Source organism: Hyla sarda, chromosome 7 (genome assembly GCF_029499605.1).
Source record: "Hyla sarda isolate aHylSar1 chromosome 7, aHylSar1.hap1, whole genome shotgun sequence".
Taxonomy (NCBI): domain Eukaryota; kingdom Metazoa; phylum Chordata; class Amphibia; order Anura; family Hylidae; genus Hyla; species Hyla sarda.
The window spans coordinates 233,860,182-233,877,821 of NC_079195.1; the positions used below are offsets into that span (position 1 = coordinate 233,860,182).

Here is a 17,640-nt window from a genome sequence, read left to right on the forward strand (position 1 = left end):
TATCAGACAGAACAGCTTGCAGGATTGTGAGAAAAACAATTCAAAACCCACGTTTGACTGCACAATCCCTCCAGAAAGATCTGGCAGACACTGGAGTTGTGGTACACTATTCCACTATAAAGAGATACTTGTACAAATATGGTCTTCATGGAAGAGTCATCAGAAGAAAACCTCTTCTACGTCCTCACCACAAAAATCAGCGTTTGAACTTTGCAAATGAACATATAGACAAGCCTGATGCATTGTGGAAACAAGTTCTGTGGACCGATGAGGATAAAATTTTACTTTTTGGCCGGAATGAGCAAAGGTACGTTTGGAGAAGAAGAGGGAACAGAATTTAACGAAAAGAACCTCTGTCCACCTGTTAAGCATGGGGGTGAAGGAAAAATGAATTCAATAAAATTTCATCAAATTTTGGATGCTAACTTGATGCCATCTGTGAAAAAGCTGAAGTTAAAGAGAGGATGGCTTCTACAAATGGATAATGATCCTAAACACACCCCGAAATCCACGGGGGATTACATCAAGAGGCGTAAACTGAAGGTTTTGCCATGGCCTTCACCATCTCCTGACCTCAACATCATTGAAAATCTATGGATAGACCTTAACCCCTTAAGGACTCAGCCCATTTTGGCCTTAAGGACTCAGACAATTTAATTTTTACGTTTTCATTTTTTCCTCCTCGACTTCTAAAAATCATAACTCTTTTATATTTTCATCCACAGACTAGTATGAGGGCTTGTTTTTTGCGCGACCAGTTGTCCTTTGTAATGACATCACTCATTATATCATAAAATGTATGGCGCAACCAAAAAACACTATTTTTGTGGGGAAATTAAAACGAAAAACGCAATTTTGCTAATTTTGGAAGGTTTTGTTTTCACGCCGTACAATTTCTGGTAAAAATGACGTATGTTCTTTATTCTGAGGGTCAATACGATTAAAATGATACCCATTATTATATACTTTTATATTATTGTTGCACTTAAAAAAAATCACAAACTTTTTAACCAAATTAGTACGTTTATAATCCCTTTATTTTGATGACCTATAACTTTTTTATTTTTCCGTATAAGCGGCGGTATGGGGGCTCATTTTTTGCGCCATGATCTGTACTTTTTTTTGATACCACATTTGTATATAAAAAACTTTTAATACATTTTTTATAATTTTTTTTTTAATAAAATGTATTAAAAAAGTAGGAATTTTGGACTTTTTAAATTTTTTTTCGTTCACGCCGTTCACCGTACGGGATCATTAACATTTTATTTTAATAGTTTGGACATTTACGCACGCGGCGATACCAAATATGTCTATAAAAAATGTTTTTTACGCTTTTTGGGGGTAAAATAGGAAAAAACAGACGTTTTACTTTTTTATTGGGGGAGGGGATTTTTCACTTTTTTTTTACTTTTACTTTTACATTTTTTTTTACACTTGAATAGTCCCCATAGGGGACTATTCATAGCAATACCATGATTGCTAATACTGATCTGTTCTATGTATAGGACATAGAACAGATCAGTATTATCGGTCATCTCCTGCTCTGGTCTGCTTGATCACAGACCAGAGCAGGAGACGCCGGGAGCCGGACGGAGGAAGGAGAGGGGACCTCCGTGCGGCGTTATGAATGATCGGATCCCCGCAGCAGCGCTGCGGGCGATCCGATCGTTCATTTTAATCGCGAACTGCCGCAGATGCCGGGATCTGTATTGATCCCGGCACCTGAGGGGTTAATGGCGGACGCCCGCGAGATCGCGGGCGTCGGCCATTGCCGGCGGGTCCCTGGCTGGGATCAGCCGCGCATGACACGGGCATCGCTCCGATGCCCGCGGTTATGCTTAGGACGTAAATGTACGTCCTGGTGCGTTAAGTACCACCTCACCAGGACGTACATTTACGTCCTGCGTCCTTAAGGGGTTAAAAGAGCAGTGCGTGACAGACAGCCCAGAAATCTCAAAGAACTGGAAGACTTTTGTAAGGAAGAATGGGCAAAGATACCTCAAACAAGAATTGAAAGACTCTTGGCTGCTACAAAAAGTGTTTACAAGCTGTGATACTTGCCAAAGGAGTCAGAAGAAGATATTAACTCTGCAGGGGGCACAAACTTTTGCAGACACCATTTTTTTTGTTTTCTGCTATTTTGAAAGTGTAAATGATGGAAATAAAATGTAACTTTTGGTGACATATTATAAGAATGTCTAATCTGTAATTTGATGCCTTTTGGAGATTTTTCCATCTTTCCTTGGATTCTTTATGCACATTAATACAAATTTTTACCTGGGGTGCCCAAACTTTTGATCCCCACTGTAACACAGGATCCACCATTCACTATAGACCGACCCCTCCTGTTCTGTAGAGATCACTTCTCAGCAGTCTCCTCATCATCATCACCACAGGATTACACTTGCAGGTAACACCTATATATAGATAACACAGGATCCGCCATTCACTATAGGTGATTGTCGTATTGACTGTACACTGACCTCTGCACAGGTTACAGAGCATGGCCACTACAATCTCCCATACAAGTCAATGAGTCGACTACAGGCTTCTATGGTCCATGTTGCACTTTTTCACAGTTTTTCTGAGCTAAAGCCAGAAGTGGATGGAACAGGAATAAGAAATATAAAAGGATCGATCCTTATTATTTCTGACTTTCGATAAAAAATAAAAGGCAGAAAAAACGGTCACAAAAATTGCTGCATTTTTCTAATAAATGTTGCGTGCGCAGGATCACTTCCTCCAGTAGGTGGCACCAGAGACCCTGTTCCCTTCCTTCTGCAGGACGGTTACTTTGTTTATTTGGCTCAAGGCAAGATGGCCGCCCCCGTAATTGTGTTCAGACAATAAAAACAAAAACAAAAAACATCTAAACTAATAGATAAGACATAAAGGTCATGTAGCGTATTTGGTTTTAATCAGTAAAAAAAATCTTTATATGACAAAATAAGAACAGGTAACAAATGTCTCTTGGCGATTATGTGCGTTTCTCTTGTTCCATAGTAACCAATGCGAACGCGGCGTCTAATCCGTTATTTTACCAGGAATCAACAGCGATGGACGGGAATCAGATTTTTTTTTTTTGGGGGGGGGGCAGCTTCGCGATTTCTGCTCTGAGCCGCACTTCCCATTACAACCAGCAGGTGTCACCGTAATCCCAGCGCAGTCTTTATGGCTCACAAGAGATCCCCCCCCCCAGTACAGTTCATGGTCTGTTCCTTGGCACAGACACAGCTGGGGCTGAGTCATTACATTCCACACATGGAGGGGGAGATCTGAGCAGGGATTCCCCGTCCTCCGCCCCCCATAACATTACTCATGGTGTCAGGGCGGCCCCTCACCCACACACCTTTGGACCCACAGACTGGCAGATGGCCTCCACTTACACAATAAGTCTGCGCTCATTAACCTATTTAACCCCTGTCCTGTAGCACGGGGCCCCTAATAGCACAGAGGGGAGGATCCCGACCCAGCGGACATTGTTTTTTTTTTATAAATAGAAAATTGGCGAATTTAATCTTTCTATAAATTTAATATTTTGTATTTGCAGTTCTGACTGTGACCTGCGGGCGGAGCTATTCACTAAATGTTTTTACTTTATTAAAAAATAAAATAAAATAAATCAATCTATAAAAACTTCACCCTTCAACTTTGCACCTCATACCTCGGTTACGGATGAAAAATCTGCACGTAGCCAGTCTGAACCGTGTCGTAAACTATCGCCATTTGGTTATATTACACCAATAAAGCGTTGGAATGATGGGGGGGGGGGGGATTGGCGCCTCTAGGTGAAGGGTCATGGTGGATATATGGAGATATAACAACCGGCAGACTTTAGCTAATATTTAATACAGTATTGTTCGTCTTTCTTATCATTTTCCAGATCTCTGCTTGCTGTTAGTGAATAGAGACGCATAATTTCCAGGAAAAGTATATTAGTTGGAGAGTTACGGAACTTTGCATTATACAAGAATTAAAAATAACTGCACCATTATGGGTTTTTCACTTGTTAGGGCAGTGTTTCCCTACCAGGGTGCCTCCAGCTGTTGCAAAACTACAACTCTCAGCATGCCCAGACAGCCGTTGGCTGTCCGGGCATGCTGGGAGTTGTAGTTTTGCAACATCTGAAGGTCCACAGTCTGGAGACCGCTTTGTTAGTCATCTAGGCCTGGCTTTTGCCAAAGCAACATCTCCTAACCCTGAACCGAGAGGAAGTATTTTGTTTTTGGCAGAGAGAAGAAGGCTAAACAAGGGTCCTTCTGCAACAAACAAGTCTCCTTGTTAGCCTTAAGTCAGATAAACTGTATTAGGCGTTAGTGGATCATAAAGAGGAGACAAAAGCCTCATATATATAGTCTGGCGGCGCCCACCGCACCAATAACAGGGCCGTCCCACCACAAGCTCCGCCTACGAGACCTCCGCGAGAGCAATTATACGACCTGTAATGGAAACGACAGGGGAAGAATGAGCTTCTCTACAAAGGACCGAACTGAAAGTGAAACCGAAAGATTAGAATTTTCGTGACTTCACGTAGTTTAGCTACGGTGGTCGCCGGGGGCGGAGTCATCATAAAAACAAGTGTCCTGTATCCTCAGTGAATACACCCGTGTTGTAGACCTGTGGATAGGTGAGGGGGGGGGGTTTGTTTGTAGGGACCAATCAGATCGCTGCTTTCATTTTCTACTTCTACAGGGTTGGTTTGCGCCAATCTTCCCCCAGGGGGCCCTGAAGCGGATTGTCAGGCGGTTGGGCGCAGTTATATCGTAGAGATAAACTATATTACCGATTGGTCGCAGGGAGTTACTATAATTGCCGCCTGTTAGTAAATAAACCCTGAGGCGTCTATTTCTGGCAGCGTCTGCTCTATTATTAGCAGGGGCCATTTCCTCTGGGGCTCACCCACCTCTCCGGGGAGGAATTCCCACCGCGCCTAAAATAACAACCATGACAGCAAGAGGAGAATACAGCGTGCCCAACGATACAGCGTGAAAACGTAAAGTGTGGGGTAACAACAAATATGGCCGCCGTTACAGGTCTCTGTCCTTTGTTATGGAACTTTGCATTATCCAAGAATTAAAAATAATTGCCCTATTGGGGGTCTTTGACCTGTTAGGGCAGTATTTTCCAACCAGAATGCCTCCAGCTGTTGCAAAACTACAACTCCCAGCATGGCTGGACAGCCAACGGCTGTCTGGGCATGCTGGGAGTTGTAGTTTTGCAACAGCTGGAGGTCCACAGTTTGGAGACCACTTTGTTAGTCGTCTAACCCTGCACCGAGAAGATGTATTATGTTTTCGTCAGAGAGAAGAAGGCTAAACAAGGGTTCCTCTGCAACAGACAAGTCTCCTTGGTGTCCTCCGGTCGGATAAACACTGTAGTGGGGGTTAGTGGATCCTAAAGAGGAGACAGGCTCCTCATATGTATTCTGACGGCGCCCACCGCCCGGTATACAGGAATTTCGCGTGCCGTCCCACCACAAGCTCTGCCAAAGCAACATCTCCAACTCCTACCACTGTAATGGCCGCCATTACTGGCCTTTGTCCTCTGTTTATATACCTGTTGGGAACAGTGATGGCGGCCATATTGGTTGTCACCCAGCTGAATGGTAAATCCCTTAGTTACAGGACCGGATGTTCAGCTACTACAATCCAGATCCTGTAGATGGTAAAGACCCCCGCAGGCGCCATTATATGGTAATGTGTGAGGTATGGAAGGGCAGATGGAATTAACTCTTTGTTGTTCGTGACGCCAGGGCATTGTTTACCTGAATCACCACCCGAGGTATAGCCAATGATTCCTGTGCCAGGTGCGGGGCAAATAATCACTGAGTTCACCTGATAGGACCAATGGGCATACAAAGGAACACCTTCTGTACTGGGCCACCACAGTAACGTGCGGATTATATACAGTGCAGGAGAACACTCCTCATGTCATAGGGTCAGGACTGGGAGAGGTTGTCCCCGTGTCTCCCACCAGGACCCGTATCTTCTGTCCCACCTGGTCCCAAGAGCGGACGCTCACTTGGAGGGGGGGTCCAGGTAGCGGTGATGCTCTCTCGGCAGCGTCCCTTTCCTCCGCTGGAAATGATGGGGGTTGGAGTCGCTGACTTTCTTTAGGGAGTGGAACTTCCAGGCCTGAGCGATCTGGATCTCCTAATGATGAGAGGAAACAGTCAGCAGGGCGAGTTATAATGTACGGTGATAGAATCGCTGCGCCGCGCCTCACCGGGATCAGGTCGTCTTTGGCGTTTTCCCGCTCTAGTGCTGTGAGCTCATCTGGGGACAAGAGGACAAGGCGCAGCTCCCGCACGGCGTCCTGAGCGACCACAGGAATCGGGACATCCAGGACCACCTGAGGGGGAGAGAAGACGGAGACGTGTTATAATATGATGTCATCATGTGATGTCATACGAGTCCCCAGATCAACTCAGAGGGAGAATATAAACATGTTATAATATGATGTCATCATGTGATGTCATACGAGTCCCCGGATCACCTCAGGGAGAACATAAACATGTTATAATATGATGTCATCATGTGATGTCATACGTGTCCCCAGATCAACTCAGGGAGAACATAAACATGTTATAATATGATGTCATCATGTGATGTCATACGTGTCCCCAGATCAACTCAGAGGGAGAATATAAACATGTTATAATATGATGTCATCATGTGATGTCATACGTGTCCCCGGATCACCTCAGGGGGAGAATATAAACATGTTATAATATGATGTCATCATGTGATGTCATACGTGTCCCCGGATCACCTCAGAGAGAATATAAACATGTTATAATATGATGTCATCATGTAATGTCATACGTGTCCCCGGATCACCTCAGGGAGAACATAAACATGTTATAATATGATGTCATCATGTGATGTCATACGTGTCCCTGGATCACCTCAGAGAGAATATAAACATGTTATAATATGATGTCATCATGTGATGTCATACGTGTCTCATGATCACCTCAGGGAGAATATAAACATGTTATAATATGATGTCATCATGTGATGTCATACGTGTCTCCTGATCACCTCAGGGGGAGAATATAAACATGTTATAATATGATGTCATCATGTGATGTCATACGTGTCTCCTGATCACCTCAGGGAGAATATAAACATGTTATAATATGGCGTTATCATGTGATGTCATACGTGTCCCCGGATCACCTCAGAGAGAATATAAACGTTATAATATGATGTCATCATGTGATGTCATACGTGTCTCCGGATCACATTAGAGAGAGAATATAAACATGTTATGATGTCATCATGTGATGTCATACGTGTCCCCGGATCACCTCAGGGGGAGAATATAAACATGTTCTAATATGACGTCATCATGTGATGTCATACGTATCCCGGACCCTCACCGAGCTGACGTGCGCCCACTCCCTCACCGCCTGGATCAGCGGGACCTCATCTATCGCCAGATGGTCGCTCTGCAGGACGCTGACAATCCCCAGATCAGAAAGCTCCTGGAAACTCTCCGTCCTAATGATTTCCTGTGAGAAGGAGAAAATGTGAGGAGAGGTCAGAGGTCAGCGCAGAGATGACATCACAAGAGGTTTGTTCTCAGTCCACATCCTGTTCTAACAAATACGAGAGGGACTACTGCACCCAGCATGCCTGAGATCCACACAACATCTACTACAGGAAGAACAACTATTCCTACTGACAGCCAGACGGTATATCATGTCTGAGAAGTCACAGCCCCGCCCCCTGTATGACATCACTGATATAATATAATGTCATGTGATCACAGCCCCGCCCCCTGTATGACATCACTGATATAATATAGTGACATGGGATCACAGCCCCGCCCCCTGTATGACATCACTGATATAATATAATAGTAATATAATGATGTGATCACAGCCCCGCCCCCTGTATGACATCACTGATATAATATAATAGTAATATAATGACATGTGATCACAGCCCCGCCCCCTGTATGACATCACTGATATAATATAGTGACATGGGATCACAGCCCCGCCCCCTGTATGACATCACTGATATAATATAATAGTAATATAATGTCATGTGATCACAGCCCCGCCCCCTGTATGACATCACTGATATAATATAATGTCATGTGATCACAGCCCCGCCCCCTGTATGACATCACTGATATAATATAATACAAATATAATGACATGGGATCACAGCCCCGCCCCCTGTATGACATCACTGATATAATATAATAGTAAAATAATGACATGTGATCACAGCCCCGCCCCCTGTATGACATCACTGATATAATATAATAATAATATAATGACATGTGATTACAGCCCCGCCCCCTGTATGACATCACTGATATAATATAATAGTAATATAATGACATGTGGTCACAGCCCCGCCCCCTTTATAATATCACTGATATAATAGTAATATAATGATATGTGATCACAGCCCCGCCCCCTGTATGACATCACTGATATAATATAATAGTAATATAATGATGTGATCACAGCCCCGCCCCCTGTATGACATCACTGATATAATATAATAGTAATATAATGACATGTGATCACAGCCCCGCCCCCTGTATGACATCACTGATATAATATAATAGTAATATAATGACATGGGATCACAGCCCCGCCCCCTGTATGACATCACTGATATAATATAATAGTAATATAATGACGTGATCACAGCCCCGCCCCCTGTATGACTTCACTGATATATAATAGTAATTTAATGACATGTGATCACAGCCCCGCCCCCTGTATGACATCACTGATATAATATAATAGTAATATAATGACATGTGATCACAGCCCCGCCCCCTGTATGACATCACTGATATAATATAATGACGTGTGATCACAGCCCCGCCCCCTGTATGACATCACTGATATAATATAATAGTAATATAATGATGTGATCACAGCCCCGCCCCCTGTATGACATCACTGATATAATATAATAGTAATATAATGAAATGTGATCACAGCCCCGCCCCCTGTATGACATCACTGATATAATATAATAGTAATATAATGACATGTGATCACAGCCCCGCCCCCTGTAGACATCACTGATATAATATAATGACGTGTGATCACAGCCCCGCCCCCTGTATGACATCACTGATATAATATAATAGTAATATAATGACATGTGATCACAGCCCCGCCCCCTGTATGACATCACTGATATAATATAATAGTAATATAATGACATGTGATCACAGCCCCGCCCCCTGTATGACATCACTGATATAATATAATAGTAATATAATGACATGTGATCACAGCCCCGCCCCCTGTATGACTTCACTGATATATAATAGTAATTTAATGACATGTGATCACAGCCCCGCCCCCTGTATGACATCACTGATATAATATAATAGTAATATAATGACATGTGATCACAGCCCCGCCCCCTGTAGACATCACTGATATAATATAATAACGTGTGATCACAGCCCCGCCCCCTGTAGACATCACTGATATAATATAATGACGTGTGATCACAGCCCCGCCCCCTGTATGACATCACTGATATAATATAATGACATGTGATCACAGCCCCGCCCCCTGTAGACATCACTGATATAATATAATGACGTGTGATCACAGCCCCGCCCCCTGTAGACATCACTGATATAATATAATGACGTGTGATCACAGCCCCGCCCCCTGTATGACATCACTGATATAATATAATGACATGTGATCACAGCCGCCTCCGTCTATGTTTCCTGATGCCTCCATCTTTGAATGATCTGACACAATGAACCTCTGGCTGGAGGATCTGCACAAGAATAAAATGGCCGCCACCTGCTGCTCTCTTCTCTCTGTGACAGACACCACAGTTTTTTGTCTTTCTCCTTTATGTTTCTGACTCGTGGCGTTAAATAACGTTCCCCGGCAGATGTGAGACGCCGCACCGACCCGAAGACACAATGGGGTGCGACAAAGAGACAATATGGGGGGAGGAGGAGGCCTAGCAGACCCCGCACAGCCTGAGCTAAAGTGCCAGGATCAGGAGACCCCTGACCCCTGCTGGATGACACACGAGCCCCCATCCCCTCCTCTGGGTTCTCCTGGAAATGGTGGGGAAGGACCCCAAAGCAGCTGTCTAGGACCCCTCTATTATATTAAGGAGTCACTTAACTATCACATACACCTACCCCCATATCCTGCTGTCATGGCTCTACCACCGCTACATGTCAGGGCTCTACCACCGCTACATGTCAGGGCTCTACCACCGCTACATGTCAGGGCTCTACCACCGCTACATGTCAGGGCTCTACCACCGCTACATGTCAGGGCTCTACCACCGCTACATGTCAGGGCTCTACCACCGCTACATGTCAGGGCTCTACCACCGCTACATGTCAGGGCTCTACCACCGCTACATGTCATGGCTCTACCACCGCTTCATGTCATGGCTCTACCACCGCTACATGTCAGGGCTCTACCACCGCTACATGTCAGGGCTCTACCACCGCTACATGTCATGGCACTACCACCGCTACATGTCAGGGCTCTACCACTGCTACATGTCATGGCTCTACCACCGCTACATGTCAGGGCTCTACCACCGCTACATGTCATGGCTCTACCACCGCCACATGCAGGAGCATCTCTGACGGTCTCCTAGAGATCTCGGGGTCTCTCACCTGAGTATGCTGCTCTATGAACGCCAGACATCTCTGATGCAGATCTTTCTGAAAAAAAGTGACCGCCACCTGGAAAAAAAACGGGAACAAACGTGAGAAAAATCCACAACATACAAAGAAACATCACGTCCGGCCCCACAGATGATGGGGACAATGGCCGCCCCTGTGTGTACAGATGATGAGGACAATGGCCGCCCCTGCTGTGTACAGATGATGAGGACAATGGCCGCCCCTGCTGTGTACAGATGATGAGGACAATGGCCGCCCCTGCTGTGTACAGATGATGGGGACAATGGCCGCCCCTGCTGTGTACAGATGATGGGGACAATGGCCGCCCCTGCTGTGTACAGATGATGAGGACAATGGCCGCCCCTGCTGTGTACAGATGATGAGGACAATGGCCGCCCCTGTGTGTACAGATGATGAGGACAATGGCCGCCCCTGCTGTGTACAGATGATGGGGGACAATGGCCGCCCCTGCTGTGTACAGATGATGAGGACAATGGCCGCCCCTGTGTGTACAGATGATGAGGACAATGGCCGCCCCTGCTGTGTACAGATGATGAGGACAATGGCCGCCCCTGCTGTGTACAGATGATGAGGACAATGGCCGCCCCTGCTGTGTACAGATGATGCGGACAATGGCCGCCCCTGCTGTGTACAGATGATGCGGACAATGGCCGCCCCTGCTGTGTACAGATGATGAGGACAATGGCCGCCCCTGCTGTGTACAGATGATGGGGACAATGGCCGCCCCTGCTGTGTACAGATGATGGGGACAATGGCCGCCCCTGCTGTGTACAGATGATGAGGACAATGGCCGCCCCTGCTGTGTACAGATGATGGGGACAATGGCCGCCCCTGCTGTGTACAGATGATGGGGAAAATGGCCGCCCCTGCTGTGTACAGATGATGCGGACAATGGCCGCCCCTGTGTGTACAGATGATGGGGACAATGGCCGCCCCTGTGTGTACAGATGATGAGGACAATGGCCGCCCCTGCTGTGTACAGATGAGGACAATGGCCGCCCCTGCTGTGTACAGATGATGGGGACAATGGCCGCCCCTGCTGTGTACAGATGATGAGGACAATGGCCGCCCCTGTGTGTACAGATGATGGGGACAATGGCCGCCCCTGCTGTGTACAGATGATGAGGACAATGGCCGCCCCTGTGTGTACAGATGATGGGGACAATGGCCGCCCCTGCTGTGTACAGATGATGAGGACAATGGCTGCCCCTGTGTGTACAGATGATGGGGACAATGGCCGCCCCTGCTGTGTACAGATGATGGGGACAATGGCCGCCCCTGCTGTGTACAGAGGAGGACAATGGCCGCCCCTGCTGTGTACAGATGATGAGGACAATGGCCGCCCCTGCTGTGTACAGATGATGAGGACAATGGCCGCCCCTACTGTGTACAGATGATGGGGACAATGGCCGCCCCTGCTGTGTACAGATGATGAGGACAATGGCCGCCCCTGCTGTGTACAGATGATGAGGACAATGGCCGCCCCTGTGTGTACAGATGATGGGGACAATGGCCGCCCCTGTGTGTACAGATGATGGGGACAATGGCCGCCCCTGCTGTGTACAGATGATGGGGACAATGGCCGCCCCTGTGTGTACAGATGATGAGGACAATGGCCGCCCCTGCTGTGTACAGATGATGAGGACAATGGCCGCCCCTGCTGTGTACAGATGATGAGGACAATGGCCGCCCCTGCTGTGTACAGATGATGAGGACAATGGCCGCCCCTGCTGTGTACAGATGATGCGGACAATGGCCGCCCCTGCTGTGTACAGATGATGCGGACAATGGCCGCCCCTGCTGTGTACAGATGATGGGGACAATGGCCGCCCCTGCTGTGTACAGATGATGAGGACAATGGCCGCCCCTGCTGTGTACAGATGATGGGGACAATGGCCGCCCCTGCTGTGTACAGATGATGGGGAAAATGGCCGCCCCTGCTGTGTACAGATGATGCGGACAATGGCCGCCCCTGTGTGTACAGATGATGGGGACAATGGCCGCCCCTGTGTGTACAGATGATGGGGACAATGGCCGCCCCTGCTGTGTACAGATGATGGGGACAATGGCCGCCCCTGCTGTGTACAGATGATGAGGACAATGGCTGCCCCTGTGTGTACAGATGATGGGGACAATGGCCGCCCCTGCTGTGTGCAGATGATGGGGACAATGGCCGCCCCTGCTGTGTACAGAGGAGGACAATGGCCGCCCCTGCTGTGTACAGATGATGAGGACAATGGCCGCCCCTGCTGTGTACAGATGATGAGGACAATGGCCGCCCCTGCTGTGTACAGATGATGAGGACAATGGCCGCCCCTGTGTGTACAGATGATGGGGACAATGGCCGCCCCTGTGTGTACAGATGATGGGGACAATGGCCGCCCCTGCTGTGTACAGATGATGGGGACAATGGCCGCCCCTGTGTGTACAGATGATGAGGACAATGGCCGCCCCTGCTGTGTACGGATGATGAGGACAATGGCCGCCCCTGCTGTGTACAGATGATGAGGACAATGGCCGCCCCTGCTGTGTACAGATGATGAGGACAATGGCCGCCCCTGCTGTGTACAGATGATGCGGACAATGGCCGCCCCTGCTGTGTACAGATGATGCGGACAATGGCCGCCCCTGCTGTGTACAGATGATGGGGACAATGGCCGCCCCTGCTGTGTACAGATGATGAGGACAATGGCCGCCCCTGCTGTGTACAGATGATGGGGACAATGGCCGCCCCTGCTGTGTACAGATGATGGGGAAAATGGCCGCCCCTGCTGTGTACAGATGATGCGGACAATGGCCGCCCCTGTGTGTACAGATGATGGGGACAATGGCCGCCCCTGTGTGTACAGATGATGGGGACAATGGCCGCCCCTGCTGTGTACAGATGATGGGGACAATGGCCGCCCCTGCTGTGTACAGATGATGGGGACAATGGCCGCCCCTGTGTGTACAGATGATGGGGACAATGGCCGCCCCTGCTGTGTACAGATGATGAGGACAATGGCTGCCCCTGTGTGTACAGATGATGGGGACAATGGCCGCCCCTGCTGTGTACAGATGATGGGGACAATGGCCGCCCCTGCTGTGTACAGAGGAGGACAATGGCCGCCCCTGCTGTGTACAGATGATGAGGACAATGGCCGCCCCTGCTGTGTACAGATGATGAGGACAATGGCCGCCCCTACTGTGTACAGATGATGGGGACAATGGCCGCCCCTGCTGTGTACAGATGATGAGGACAATGGCCGCCCCTGCTGTGTACAGATGATGAGGACAATGGCCGCCCCTGTGTGTACAGATGATGGGGACAATGGCCGCCCCTGTGTGTACAGATGATGGGGACAATGGCCGCCCCTGCTGTGTACAGATGATGGGGACAATGGCCGCCCCTGCTGTGTACAGATGATGAGGACAATGGCCGCCCCTGTGTGTACAGATGATGGGGACAATGGCCGCCCCTGCTGTGTACAGATGATGAGGACAATGGCCGCCCCTGTGTGTACAGATGATGGGGACAATGGCCGCCCCTGCTGTGTACAGATGATGGGGACAATGGCCACCCCTGCTGTGTACAGAGGAGGACAATGGCCGCCCCTGCTGTGTACAGATGATGAGGACAATGGCCGCCCCTGCTGTGTACAGATGATGAGGACAATGGCCGCCCCTACTGTGTACAGATGATGAGGACAATGGCCGCCCCTGCTGTGTACAGATGATGGGGACAATGGCCGCCCCTGCTGTGTACAGATGATGAGGACAATGGCCGCCCCTGCTGTGTACAGATGATGAGGACAATGGCCGCCCCTGCTGTGTACAGATGATGAGGACAATGGCCGCCCCTGCTGTGTACAGATGATGAGGACAATGGCCGCCCCTGCTGTGTACAGATGATGAGGACAATGGCCGCCCCTGCTGTGTACAGATGATGAGGACAATGGCCGCCCCTGCTGTGTACAGATGATGAGGACAATGGCCGCCCCTGCTGTGTACAGATGATGAGGACAATGGCCGCCCCTGCTGTGTACAGATGATGGGGACAATGGCCGCCCCTGCTGTGTACAGATGATGGGGACAATGGCCCCCCTGCTGTGTACAGATGATGAGGACAATGGCCGCCCCTGCTGTATACAGATGATGGGGACAATGGCCCCCCTGCTGTGTACAGATGATGAGGACAATGGCCGCACCTGCTGTGTACAGATGATGGGGACAATGGCCGCACCTGCTGTGTACAGATGATGAGGACAATGGCCGCCCCTGCTGTATAAAGATGATGGGGACAATGGCCGCCCCTGCTGTGTACAGATGAGGACAATGGCCGCCCCTGCTGTGTACAGATGATGGGGACAATGGCCGCCCCTGCTGTGTACAGATGATGGGGAAAATGGCCGCCCCTGCTGTGTACAGATGATGAGGACAATGGCCGCCCCTGCTGTGTACAGATGATGGGGAAAATGGCCGCCCCTGCTGTATAAAGATGATGGGGACAATGGCCGCCCCTGCTGTGTACAGATGATGGGGACAATGGCCGCCACTGCTGTGTACAGATGATGGGGACAATGGCCGCCCCTGCTGTATACAGATGATGGGGACAATGGCCCCCCTGCTGTGTACAGATGATGAGGACAATGGCCGCACCTGCTGTGTACAGATGATGGGGACAATGGCCGCCCCTGCTGTGTACAGATGATGGGGACAATGGCCGCACCTGCTGTGTACAGATGATGGGGACAATGGCCGCCCCTGCTGTGTACAGATGATGAGGACAATGGCCGCCCCTGCTGTGTACAGATGATGAGGACAATGGCCGCCCCTGCTGTGTACAGATGATGAGGACAATGGCCGCCCCTGCTGTATAAAGATGATGGGGACAATGGCCGCCCCTGCTGTGTACAGATGAGGACAATGGCCGCCCCTGCTGTGTACAGATGATGGGGACAATGGCCGCCCCTGCTGTGTACAGATGATGAGGACAATGGCCGCCCCTGCTGTGTACAGATGATGAGGACAATGGCCGCCCCTGCTGTATAAAGATGATGGGGACAATGGCCGCCCCTGCTGTGTACAGATGATGGGGACAATGGCCGCCCCTACTGTGTACAGATGATGAGGACAATGGCCGCCCCTGCTGTGTACAGATGATGAGGACAATGGCCGCCCCTGCCGTGTACAGATGATGAGGACAATGGCCGCCCCTACTGTGTACAGATGATGAGGACAATGGCCGCCCCTGCTGTGTACAGATGATGAGGACAATGGCCGCCCCTGCTGTGTACAGATGATGAGGACAATGGCCGCCCCTGCTGTGTACAGATGATGAGGACAATGGCCGCCCCTGCTGTGTACAGATGATGCGGACAATGGCCGCCCCTGCTGTGCACAGATGATGGGGACAATGGCCGCCCCTGCTGTGTACAGATGATGAGGACAATGGCCGCCCCTGCTGTGTACAGATGATGAGGACAATGGCCGCCCCTGCTGTGTACAGATGATGGGGACAATGGCCGCCCCTGCTGTGTACAGATGATGGGGACAATGGCCGCCCCTGCTATGTACAGATGATGGGGAAAATGGCCGCCCCTGCTGTGTACAGATGAGGACAATGGCCGCCCCTGCTGTGTACAGATGAGGACAATGGCCGCCCCTGCTGTGTACAGATGATGGGGACAATGGCCGCCCCTGCTGTGTACAGATGATGGGGACAATGGCCGCCCCTGCTGTGTACAGATGATGGGGACAATGGCCGCCCCTACTGTGTACAGATGAGGACAATGGCCGCCCCTGCTGTGTACAGAAGATGAGGACAATGGCCGCCCCTGCTGTGTACAGATGATGGGGACAATGGCCGCCCCTGCTGTGTACAGATGATGGGGACAATGGCCGCCCCTGCTGTGTACAGATGGGGACAATGGCCGCCCCTGCTGTGTACAGATGAGGACAATGGCCGCCCCTGCTGTGTACAGATGATGGGGACAATGGCCGCCCCTGCTGTGTACAGATGAGGACAATGGCCGCCCCTGCTGTGTACAAATGATGGGGACAATGGCCGCCCCTGCTGTGTACAGATGATGAGGACAATGGCCGCCCCTACTGTGTACAGATGATGAGGACAATGGCCGCCCCTGCTGTGTACAGATGATGAGGACAATGGCCGCCCCTGCTGTGTACAGATGATGGGGAAAATGGCCGCCCCTGCTGTGTACAGATGATGAGGACAATGGCCGCCCCTGCTGTGTACAGATGATGAGGACAATGGCCGCCCCTGCTGTGTACAGATGATGAGGACAATGGCCGCCCCTGCTGTGTACAGATGATGAGGGCAATGGCCGCCCCTGCTGTGTACAGATGATGAGGGCAATGGCCGCCCCTGCTGTGTACAGATGATGGGGACAATGGCCGCCCCTGCTGTGTACAGATGATGGGGACAATGGCCGCCCCTGCTGTGTACAGATGATGGGGACAATGGCCGCCCCTGCTGTGTACAGATGATGGGGACAATGGCCGCCCCTGCTGTGTACAGATGATGGGGACAATGGCCGCCCCTGCTGTGTACAGATGATGGGGAAAATGGCCGCCCCTGCTGTGTACAGATGAGGACAATGGCCGCCCCTGCTGTGTACAGATGATGGGGACAATGGCCGCCCCTGCTGTGTACAGATGATGGGGACAATGGCCGCCCCTGCTGTGTACAGATGATGGGGACAATGGCCGCCCCTACTGTGTACAGATGAGGACAATGGCCGCCCCTGCTGTGTACAGATGATGAGGACAATGGCCGCCCCTGCTGTGTACAGATGATGGGGACAATGGCCGCCCTGCTGTGTACAGATGATGGGGACAATGGCCGCCCCTGCTGTGTACAGATGGGGACAATGGCCGCCCCTGCTGTGTACAGATTAGGACAATGGCCGCCCCTGCTGTGTACAGATGATGGGGACAATGGCCGCCCCTGCT

The 17,640-nt window shown here is 49.8% G+C and overlaps 1 protein-coding gene across 4 annotated transcripts in view; it reads right to left on the minus strand.

Moving 5' to 3' along the window:
* Positions 1 to 2,910: 2,910 nt before the first annotated feature.
* BTBD19 (BTB domain containing 19) overlaps positions 2,911 to 17,640 on the minus strand; it is a 50,426-nt gene continuing 35,696 nt past the window's right edge. For 3 of the 4 annotated variants that reach the window (XM_056533117.1, XM_056533119.1, XM_056533120.1), the window contains exons 5-8: positions 10,657 to 10,725; positions 7,388 to 7,519; positions 6,229 to 6,354; positions 2,911 to 6,155 (exon numbers count right to left, since the gene is read on the minus strand). In XM_056533117.1, the coding sequence (XP_056389092.1) occupies positions 6,021 to 6,155; positions 6,229 to 6,354; positions 7,388 to 7,519; positions 10,657 to 10,725 (462 nt within the window). In that variant the 3' untranslated portion in view covers positions 2,911 to 6,020. The remainder of the gene's footprint in view (positions 6,156 to 6,228; positions 6,355 to 7,387; positions 7,520 to 10,656; positions 10,726 to 17,640) is intronic. The other variant, XM_056533118.1, reaches the window with a different exon arrangement.